The sequence below is a fragment of the Diadema setosum genome, chromosome 15 (assembly GCF_964275005.1).
Source record: "Diadema setosum chromosome 15, eeDiaSeto1, whole genome shotgun sequence".
Lineage (NCBI taxonomy): Eukaryota > Metazoa > Echinodermata > Echinoidea > Diadematoida > Diadematidae > Diadema > Diadema setosum.
In genome coordinates this window covers 31,265,328-31,277,122 of record NC_092699.1, presented here as the reverse complement: position 1 = coordinate 31,277,122, position 11,795 = coordinate 31,265,328, and the positions used below count along the sequence as shown (strand labels likewise).

Below are 11,795 nucleotides of genomic sequence, written 5' to 3'. Positions count from 1 at the left end.
TCAGACTCGGTTGTTGTTGTTTTTACGGAAGAAGATTTCAATAAGATTTTAGTAAATGCAGGAAAAATAAGTTCATGCTTAATTATCAACGAAATGATTTTCATCGCATAGTCGAAAATATTTCATAAATTCTTGATTTAATCTGTGTTATGTTTTGTTGTGAAAATGAAAATAAATGAATTGATTTGACTCTGAACGAGGAAATTCACCTCCAAAATATGTAAAGCTCCAAAAAAAAAGAAAAAATAATCCCTACAGAACGTTCCGAAAATAACAAAATTGGAAAAGAGATAAAGGTATGACATTTTGAAATATCACATTTTTTAGGAAAACATTTCCTGACTTGTACATATGCGAGTACGCAATTAATGAGGGGGTTAATAATGTCATGCCCTCGTTTTATTTCCCTTTATATGAAATTCGCAATAAAAATGTAATTTTTACGAGTAAAAACACATTTCCATACCACGTATATATGTATATATCAGAGGTAACGTTTGTTCTTTCTTATGTTGGATGATTTTAAATCAAGTTTAATATAAAAACATTTCCATACAACGTATATGATTATGTATATATCAGAGGTAACGTTTGTTCTTTCTTATGTTGGATGATTTTAAATCAAGTTTAATACTTATACATCTTAAGTATGAGATTCAAGATTTATGTCATTTCTATATATGAAATAGAAAAGAAATTTGAGAGTAGGACATCATCAACTTGCCGATTTGAATATTCATAAAAACTGGTCAAGAAGTGTTTTCTCAAAAATTTTTTTGCAATTTCAGAATATCATAACTTCCTTATTTCTCATCTGAATTTTATCGCTTTGCACTTTTCTGAAGGAATTTTCTTTTCCTCTTCTAATCAACTGGAACAATGTTTGGAGTGGATTTGTGCTGAAAATGTTACTATTAAATTCCGGACCAGTTTAAGGTTGAAATTTTCTAGAGAATCTTATGAAATTGTGAAATTTTGGTAATTTTCTCAAAAATACTTCTTTAACATTGGTAAATTCGGATATACAGCCAAATGAGTTTATAATGTTATTACCTCACATCTTGCCATTGCTTGTACACGTATCTCGTAACTTCCCGGGCTTTTTTTAGTTGTTCAATTTATTGCAATTCTGGCCCTAGTCAATAATCCTAGTTAATCTGACTGCTCAGTACTTTGAGGTTATTCAGCCATATAGCAGAAGTAATATCACGTTTTACACTTTATTGCAAAATACACTGTAATTGAAGTCTTGTCAGATTTCTGTACACAATCGAAATTGTGAGGGAATGACACCATTACCTCGCTCATGAACATAATCTATTCATGTTAACTATTTGAGAACTTAAAAAAAAGAAACTTCACATTTCTTAACTTCCTTACATTTTCGTATACATTGTATAGTTGACCATGCAAACGTTTACTCTTTCTTTTCGCACTAGATTTTGTATAACTGGCAGTAGAAATACAAAACAGACACATTAACAAGCAGACCACTCTCAGAGCACGCATCTCATGTTATGTACATTCAAGACTTTCGGGCAATTTTCATTAAAAAGTAAACAACGGGAACAACCAGCTGTCAAAAAACAACAACTTCTTTTTCTATTTCTACTCCTTCCTTCACGGAAATATATTACTCAGAATGATAGCTTGACAGGAAATCCGTACAGGAAACGATTAGATTATGAGCAATATCGCTTTGCCATGACAGAAACTATAGACTATTAAGCGATTGTCAATTTAAAATAGCTTGTCTTTTAATCTACATGGGTCTCTTTTTCCAATAAAACAATGATATTGTTCATTCGGTTTATAGAGGAGATGCACTTGCATGTTTTTTTTTCCAGCTTTAAGATGTATTTCGATATACATGTGTTGTGTACTAGAAACTGACTTTGTGCTATTAGTGTATTTGGCAGATTTGATGTGATTTTTTTTTCAAATAAAATCTGAAGTAACTAATTGAAATGCCACGGGTGTTACGGGGTAAACCTGCTGTTTTGTTGGTGCCTAATATTGCGTTCGTGAATTCTGGATCATGCACGGGATGTACTTCTTTTATATGATAATGGTTTATGTATGTATACACACACAAATATATATATATATATATATATATATATATATATATAATATATCAAGTGTAAAAACGGTCGTATAAACACCGCAAGAGCCAAAAAATTGGACTAATTAGTCCAATTTTTTTGGCTCCTGCGGTGTTTATATAACGACTGTCTTTACACTTGATATCTATTTACTACACACCGACGCAGAACTTTCATATATATATATATATATATATATATATATATATATATATATATATATATATATAGTGCGATGATGCTGATACTCGTACCGTACGCCTCTGTCATCTTAGGAAGAATTATAGTCGAGACAATGTAATGGAGACAAAGGATGTCGCATGAAGCCGGCTGTTACGAAGCTTTCGACCTTGGTCTTCCTCAGCTTTATTATCTGTTTATGAAATGAAATTTCATTTCATAAACAGATAATAAAGCTGAGGAAGACCAAGGTCGAAAGCTTCGTAACAGCCGGCTTCATGCGACATCCTTTGTCACCATTACATTTTCTCGACTTGATTTATAAATATATATATATATATATATATATATATATATATATATATATATATATATATATATATATATCCATGGCGCTGCTTCGGCGTATTCAAAGTATTTTATCCTCCAAATTCAGCAAACAAACAGAATACACACGAACACTTACAAACACACACAAACACACACCCGACACTTGGCACACCAAGGCACAGCGTTCATTATTCACATAACACTCTGTGACAGAAAGTTGAATGTATTTTGATCAGAATATCATGACATCGTAATTTTGCGATGGTACCCCTGAACATAATTGGTGAAGTGTCGACGAGTGTGCTCCGCACACCATTCATGCATGACTTTCCAGAAATCACATTGAGTGGTTTCGTGCTATACTTTACATACTGACATTTCAACTACAATGCAGGTCTATTTATATTTCGTCATTTGTTTGATTGGTGCTGTTCATTTATGATTAAAGGCAAGCAGTAAAGGTCATTTCCTTTTTTTCTGCTTTGGGAAAACGAAGAAGAAACTGAAACTGAAATAATCCTCAGCTTTCTTTGCAGAATGTTTTCAAGCCTATATTAATGCATACATGTTATATTCATTCTTACATTGATGATCATATTACAAAGATATGATTTTAGAATGCACGCATTGATAACACAGCTTGGACGACTTAAGTTCCTGCTTCCTCTCCCCAAACTGATATATTATACTTTTTGAGGTTTCGTTCTGACTCTCTGTATATTTTATGAACTTGTTCTCTTACAAGATGTGCCGTTCATTCGGAAATGGCAAATTTCCCGTCTGACTAGAAGATATAAGAAGAAGAGAAAACATTGTACATTATGAGTTAAATAATTATTATAAGAAATAATTTCTTGTGTGCAAAGTCGTCCAAAATATTAAAAAAAAAATGAAGAAAAAAGCATATTATATCAATAATGCTTCCACTCTGACAGGATCATGTGTAGACATGTATGATAAAAGTAAATTCTGGTTGACTCTCAACCTTCCTATATCCTGTCACCATGGAAAGAGGTACCAGCAGATTCCCCTCCACCAAACTTCATTCAATCTATGATTTCCATAGTTGTACATTATTGATAACAGCAGAACAAAGACTAATTCTGAAAACTAAATGACACTTGATGAGGTAAATGTTACGGAGTGTCATGAGAAAATGGTTACACGTCAATGCCAAGGACTCTACCATTTCATCGAAATTTGACCAATATTTTGTGAATATACGAGTGATTCTGACTTTTCTATTCAAAGGAAACTCTTGTTGATATTTTCTTGTACGGCGTTGCCTTCTTCAGAACAGCAAAGTCGAACGCGGAGTAACGATTATTCCCGTTACGATGCTGTCGACCAGGAGGTGATCTCCCTGTGTCAACTAAAGTCCTGCAATATTTCTCATGCGACGTCGACGATCTTAGTCCTCTTCCAGGGCTTGACCACCGGTCAAGGTGAAGTAGTGACCCCTCCTCTTCAAGAGCTCGACATGACTTCCGCTCTCCATGACGACGCCGTCTCTGATGACGGCGATGACGTCGGCGTTCTTTACGGTGGAGAGGCGGTGGGCAATTACGATGGAGGTTCGTTCTTTCATGGCGTTGTCGAGCGCGTCTTGCACGATCTGGAAGAAAAAATACACATAGCCATATACTTTTTGTGAACATAACGATCTAGCGATAAATGGAAGTGTTTCTTTGATGTTGCTGTTGTTTCTGTCCTTTTTTTTTTTTGCAAAAATTAAACCAACCGTATCTTAGGCAGCTAGGATACAAAGCTCACTTTACATATAGGATGAAAGGTCATTGATAATGAAAGCGTATAATAGTCACAAGTAATGTTACCTTTACGTGTTTACACTCTTCACATCAGAGAATTGGGAGCTGGAGAACTTGGGAAGGATAATGGACACTTGCAACCAGCGTTATGTTGAAGTGCATACTATAGTTGCGATATTCAGCATTAAGATTTCACTGACCCGGTATTGTTAATCCGAAACCACCAAATTTTGGTTGTGGTTGGAGACATTCATATCCCATTATTCCAATTACAATAACAAATTACTAACAAATAAGTTAGACTGAAAGTAATCGTAAAGAAAACAATTACACACAACAGCATGAGCGTAAGAGAAATAAACAGATGGACAATGTACATGTACTGTGCAGGGAGGCTAAGGAATTTCCTTAAAGGGTCATGAGTAACCTTTTGTATACATGAACGGGATGTACCATGTCTTTATCTCATGAGGTGCAGTAAATGTTTTTTTTTTATGAATTCTTTTGGGTGATTAGTCATGATTCAACGACGTGATTGATACAACGGAGAATTGTTATACAGCAAGAAGATTCCTAAATTATACCTTTTCGCTCTCCGTGTCGAGGGCTGACGTGGCCTCGTCTAGGAGGAGGATGCGGGGGTTCCTGGCCAGAGCTCTGGCGATGGCCACTCGCTGCTTCTGACCCCCGGACAGCTGGGTTCCTTTCTCACCCACCAGTGTGTCGTAACCCTGTCATGAACCATATAGAGGTTTTCAGTGGGTAAGAGGAAACCTTACTGTCAGACATCAGGATTGATCTGTAGTAAGACGTTTTAGTTCATCTCCGAAAACTCATGCTTCAGTCCTCAAGTGTAAATGATTTCAGATCTTATCGTGTACGGAGTCTTATTTTTTTTTTTTAGGTCGAATTGTATACCTTAAGCGTTATATTATTCAAGATGAGGCAACCATTGTTAATAAAAATTCCTTCTCAGTGAGAGTTTAAATTCCCCACGGAAATTACCATAGCATTTGAGTTTCAGACATTTTTTTAATATGATGTAGTCACATAATGCGAAGAAGATTTGGAAGAGACAGGTCGGAGGAGGTGCTTGTTGGGAAAATTTGCTTGAGAAAGCCTAGGAGGGCGCCCTATAAAATCGGGCAAGATGATGAGATGTGTGAGCGTGCTTGCTGTAAGAGTGAGGTAAGTCCAATCATATCCATTATAGCCGAAAACCCCAGATCAAAACTGAATGATAATGACGATTAAGATACAGTCTCAAGCAATCCATGTGTTAAAGGTTAAAGGAAATGTCTAGGCCCTATGATGGTTCAATGCCTGATTTCAATCATGTCAACAGATGGCAAATGCTGATTTGTTAAAGAATGCTTTATTTACCTTTGATATTTGCTATATTTTAACGAGCTTTACACATGCAATCGGGTTTCCTGTGCTGCAATATTGATATTCATAAGCATTGCGTTGCCAACCTGTTTTTACTCTCATTTGCAGCGTTGCATGCTCGTATAACATAACTATTATGCGGAAATAAATGCAATACAAAACCATACAAAATACCCTATAGCCAATCAGAATTTAGGATTCAGAGATTTGCGTTTAATTTTCAGACTAATGTTTGATATCAACTTTTATGCAACAGAGCTCTGATTTCTTTCTCCTTGGTCTTAAATCTCACCATGGGAAGAGAGGAGATGAAGTCGTGGATGTTGGCCATCTTGGCCACTCGCTCGACGCTTGTCATGTTCATCTCTCCCTCTACGCCATACTGGATGTTCTCCTTGATGGAGCTAGCGAAGAGGATTGGTTCCTGGCTCACGATGGCCATGTTGGCTCGTAGCCACTGGATGTTGAGGTCTTTGATGGACTTACCATCCACAGACTGTGCAGGAAGAGTAGGAACGCTGATATGCAATTACTTGATGTACTTTTGATTAAGGTCACAACAATTTATTATGATTAATGATTAGTGATTAATGAAATGGAATGGGGTTCGTTGCTTTTGAATGAAGACTGGAAATTTCAAATGTACAAACTGTATGGCACTTTGTGAGGGGATCACATTATCACATCACTACTTGCATATATATTCATTTTGACTGTTCAAGAACTGTTTTTCTGAGGAATTAGCGAAACTTCAAAATAACTTCCTTATTTTCCACCCGATTTTGATCAAATTGTCATTGTGCTAAGAACATTTTACTTCAATTTTCAGATTAACTTTCAACTGCACTGTAATTCCCTTCTAAGAGGCCGACTTGCCCATCTTTATCAACTCATACTCTCGTCTTTACGTCTACATAATTGATACGCTTCGGTTTAGACCACTGTACTGACCACTGTCCCGTCCAACGGGTCGTAAAATCTCTCCAGGAGGGACACAAGGGTGCTCTTCCCGCACCCGCTCTCCCCGACCAGGGCCACCGTCTGTCCCGGTCGGATCGTGAGATTCAGGCCTTTCAGAATCGGAATATCGGGCCGAGTCGGGTAGTTGAACTTGAGATCGGTATAACGTATCTCTCCATCTACATCTTTCTGAGAGAGCAAAAAGCAAAACAAAAAGAAACAAGAGAGAGAGGGAAAAAAAGAGTCTGAAAGTCAAAACTGTACTCTTAGATCCGTTACCACGTCATCCTGATTACGTCGCAGAAAACACCAAGAAAACTACCGAACAATGTGATTTGTAAGAAAGATTTTCAATTAGCAACGGTAATTAGGTATTCTTTCATAAATTTGGAAGAGAATTAACTATCTGGTTATTACTTCAGTCTTCAGAATTTACCTGTTTTGTCAATGTTTTGTGTTCTCCACGCGAAGCTGTATTTCAAAGCATTTTTTCTTTTTTTTTTTTCCATTAACAACGACTAATGGTCCTGCCTTCCTCTTGTTTTGCGTGAGTTCTAATATATCGATAGGGGGGGGGGGGGGGTGATGGCATTATCATCGGTGTGTTAGAGTCCGGCGATCAATACAAGAAATAACAAAGCAATAAGATATCGCAGTATAAGCTAACACTTCAAGCAAAAAAAAAAAATGACCACGAAGGCAGGAAGTCTAAAAGTAAACTCATTACTATCTAAAACCGCAATAATCAGAAATTATATAAGCTCTGTTTTAATACTCGTTTGAATTTAGTTTACCTATGATTTGCCAGAGTCACAAAGCATCTCACCAGCATGAACTCTTTTATGATAAAGAAAAACTTCGTCCTTTGCAAACAAGACAGGAATATCAGTATAACACTAGGCAACAAAGCACTCTGTTGAAATACGAAAGCGGCGTTTGGTTTCGTTTTCGGAAAAGCTTAAATCGAAGCGGTAGCGTCTGCCATTTTTGACAAGATGATGTCGTAGCAGGCATACCAACATTAAGTATAATCTTTTACAGAAACTTGTAAGAACATTGTTGCGAGAAGACAAACAAAAGGAAAAAAAAACATAGCCAGGGAATTGCGTAAATTGTTAACATTTTAAAGGAAAATTATAAAAGATGCAGGGTGCTAAAACTCACGGGTGTGGTACCGCGCGTGGAGTAATTGTCGATCAGCGGCTCGGTGGCGAACAGGTGCAGGAGGAGATCGGCCGAGTGTCGAGCCTTGGCATAGTCTGGGAGGAGGGCCATGGCACGACCCACAGACATTCCACCGAAGGCGAGTCCAAAAATTACTCTATATGGGGAAAATTATTAATATCAAATGATATCTCAACTTATTGAGAGGAGTCATGCAAATGCTGTAGGATTCGAAGCTGTACTGTTGGTGATGAAATGTTCGAATTCGGTTATTTAATTGACGGCTATGTAATGATTTTCGTATTTTTGAGGTGGTTTGCTGTATTTTGCTTTGTTCTGTTCTAGTTGTATACTCACTTGAATACGTCGTCTCCGTCCATTTCACCGATGGACACCAGGTAGCCCCCGAAGCGGAAGGACACTGCGTAGATGAAGAAGATCATTGCTTGCGAGACGGCGAACCCGAGGCCGTTCATCTGGCTGTTTATTTTGCCCTGCCTGATTGGGACGAGGACGACACATTCGAACGCTAGCATTAGTGACATTTTGTAAGGGCTGTAGACTGCGTGTTTCATTCGTGTATCGTTTTACAAATGCAGAATGATGAAATACGAACGATATCAAATTCTTTGAAATAAATATCAAATAATAACAGCTACCTTCGAAAATAATTGTATGACTGTGAATACACTGTTCTTTTACGGGGTTAACCTTTTGTTGTTTTCGGATCGTTCTATAATACTTTCTTCATTTGGAATGTGATTAAAAAAAGACTCCTTCATGGTTAAGATGGCAATGACAATAGAAAGGTTACAGTGGTCAGCAAACAGGTTTTTGTTTTTTTTCTAACTCAAGTGAGATAAGTGGGGTAGTTTGACATACTGATGGTAGAAAGGTTTCTTAGGTACTTGTATGGTCGTTGCAGCTGTTCGTCGTAGTTCTTGATCATGCGGTCTTCCAGTGAGAGCGCCGCCACCGTCCGGACGTTTTCTATTGCCTCAGCAGCGATCTGTCGACAGACATCGATTTGATTTGTGCTAAGCTGCATATTATTCAAGCATAGTCGATTTTCAGGCATAGACGTACTGCAAAGACTGTCAGTCCCTACAATTTCTCAACTTGGCATTCGAGTCCATAATAATGACGATCGAGCAGTTCAAGGGATGGGAGAAGGATTTATTGTTAAAACCCTTAAGATAACATCATCGCATTGTTCCGACATCAACCGACAAGATTCTGTAAAACGGGATTTTAAGAAAATTGAAAGACTTCCATCAAAATAATTTGAGCCTGCATGGGCCCTTCGTACATTACACCATAGACGGACATTGCGGACATCTATTAACAGCTTTAAAAAAAAAAGGATGTGTATTACTGATGAGTTTGATCAGTCGAAGCATACTATATTCCGCTTCACTCTTTGTTGAATGGAATGAAAGAAAAATATTGTTTCATGGCAAAACAAGTTAACTCTATTATTGTCGATATGAGATTTTCGACTAAACCCGCTGAAAAAAAATAAGGAAAATGAGAAGAAAATAAAAGAAATTTTATCACAACTTCAAGAATATTCCCTGTGATACTTCAAGTGAGGTACTTCTGGAAAGGTTTTATTTTGCTCTGCCTGGTGATGGACTTACATTAAAAGTGTATATAAATGGCGATTAGCCCATTTTGCAATCAATATCTTTAGTTCCACACACAAATCGCAACGCCAAGAAAAAGGAGTGTCACTTACGGGCGTGGTCGCATGATTATAGCGAGCTTTTAGTAGATCTGCGACGTGAACGCTTTAAGACGCAGTCTCCCAGCGGCCCGGGGTAGACACTTAAAACAACCCTCTCGCGCATGTGCAGAACACGATTTTGGGACTAATTAACAGAAGAATAAATTTGCATAAACCATAGTTTGAATTTAAACCATTTTCGTGAATTCGGACCATTAAGCCGAGTACCTTCCCGGATTCCTCGATGAGGGCAGCATCGCGGGTCTGTGAACCCTGCAAGATCTTCATCTGCAGGCCGCCGGTGAAGGCGAGCACGGGGAGACAGGCGAGGATGAGCAGAGCCAGCTTCCAGCCGAAGATGAACCCGATGGCGAGGGCAGCCGTCATCGTCACCAGGGACTGTACGACGATGCTCAGTCGGGCACCGGTCGCCTAGCGACAGATATGATGAAAGAGTTATTTCTGCTCATTTAAATTCTTTGCGAGGTCCGCAGTCAATTACACCAATTACACACACGCACTTGCACACACACACACACACACACGTCATGACCGAAACAGGCATCACAAAACCTCAGTACACTTAAAAACGTGGGGAATTTGCATGTATGCCTCATGTTATTACTGTGCGTGGGTTATTGCATACGTATCAATATCAAATGCTACAAATAAACAGTTCAGTTCAGTTCGGTTCGGTTCAGTTTATCTTTTTTTCATCAAGCAAAAAAAAAAAGAACAAAGTATAATCTAACATAAAGAACAAAGTATAACACAATAGAAAGAAACAATAAGAATTAGAATTAATGAGTTCTTGCATCGATCTGTTTCTATTGCAACTGATTGACAAATTGCCTTACACAACGTAATTATGAACACAGTTTGGGAAAACTCCATTCGAAAAAAGAGGTCAAAAATTGTATTCGAGCAAAAACAAAAGTTTGTCATAACTTGTTTTCGTTATATCAGAGCCCCATTCACGAAGTTTGCACACCACAATAGTAATGTAATTCGATATACGTCTCACCCCTTTAACGTTGGAAGCGTCCGCCGACAACCTCGTGGCGAGCGCCCCAGTGCTGTGGGAAGGCTGGTCGAAGTACGCTACGTCCTGCATTATTGCAGAACAATTAAGATTGAGGAAAATCATGAATATGTAGAGCAAGCAAGGATTAAGCAAGCTAGACAGACAGACGGTACAGACACAGAGAGAGAGAGAAACAAGGGGCAGATAAATAGGTTAGATTACAAAGTATAGATTTATAGATCATGAATAGATAGATGATCGTGGATAGATTAGAGGGATGGTGTGTGAGTTTAGATTGAGATGAGGTTCAGGTTTTAACTTTGCGCAAGATAAGTCAAAACCACTTTTATGAATATTCAAAGAACATACAATTATAAAAAGGATTAACTGTTTATTTGATGAAAATTGGACATGATGAGAACAATGTGAAAATGTAACAACAGCTGTATTGATGTTTAGAATTAATTGTTAATTTTTCCTCCGGACTCCATTTTTACTAGTGTCTACGCAATAAAATACAATACTTTCCATGCATTAATTCTTTGCAATAAGTCAGCAGCTAAAGCATAAGGCAAACACTCTGGTCGTCAGGATTTCATGAAAATAAGAGATCAAGCTTGAACACATAAGTTTAACTAGGACTGCCAACTTTCCGACACTACTATGGAGGTTACGGAGAGCAATTTGGTGAAACTTGCGTTTTACTACCATCTTTACCAATTGATCACTGAAACACCGGGCACCGCCCGTCTTATTATTCCGTATAAAACGCCCGAAACTGCCCGTCCGTTTTTAAAATAGTTTTATGCTTTACCATTTTGTGTTTTCATATAGAATATATAATTATAAAATTTGAAAGAGGTCAAAGGTCAACAAAGCATGTCAGAATTATTTCTGTGACACACCATTCTCTTAATAGCCTTTTAAATAAACATAACCTATAATAGACAAAAATAAACCAGCTGTGAGCTATTGCACATAATCTAGAAGGTTGTCGAAATGAGAGCAATGTTGCTGTACCTTCCAGGGAACCACAGGACATTATGTACAGAATTTTCATTTGCTAAACGGTAAACAGACATAATACCAAAGGGAGACACTATTCTCTTGCCGGGATATAAAGAGATATCCAAGTGTGAGGGGAGTCT

General features: G+C 37.7%; 1 protein-coding gene across 1 annotated transcript in view; it reads right to left on the bottom strand.

The window, feature by feature from the left end:
- Positions 1-4,026: 4,026 nt before the first annotated feature.
- The window catches only part of LOC140238672 (ATP-dependent translocase ABCB1-like), a 33,262-nt gene continuing 25,493 nt past the window's right edge, over positions 4,027-11,795 (bottom strand). Inside the window, exons 17-25 of the mRNA XM_072318573.1 lie at positions 10,648-10,731; positions 9,852-10,055; positions 8,806-8,906; positions 8,255-8,395; positions 7,898-8,054; positions 6,725-6,922; positions 6,066-6,269; positions 4,969-5,115; positions 4,027-4,230 (exon numbers count right to left, since the gene is read on the bottom strand). Of these exons, the coding sequence (XP_072174674.1) occupies positions 4,027-4,230; positions 4,969-5,115; positions 6,066-6,269; positions 6,725-6,922; positions 7,898-8,054; positions 8,255-8,395; positions 8,806-8,906; positions 9,852-10,055; positions 10,648-10,731 (1,440 nt within the window). The remainder of the gene's footprint in view (positions 4,231-4,968; positions 5,116-6,065; positions 6,270-6,724; positions 6,923-7,897; positions 8,055-8,254; positions 8,396-8,805; positions 8,907-9,851; positions 10,056-10,647; positions 10,732-11,795) is intronic.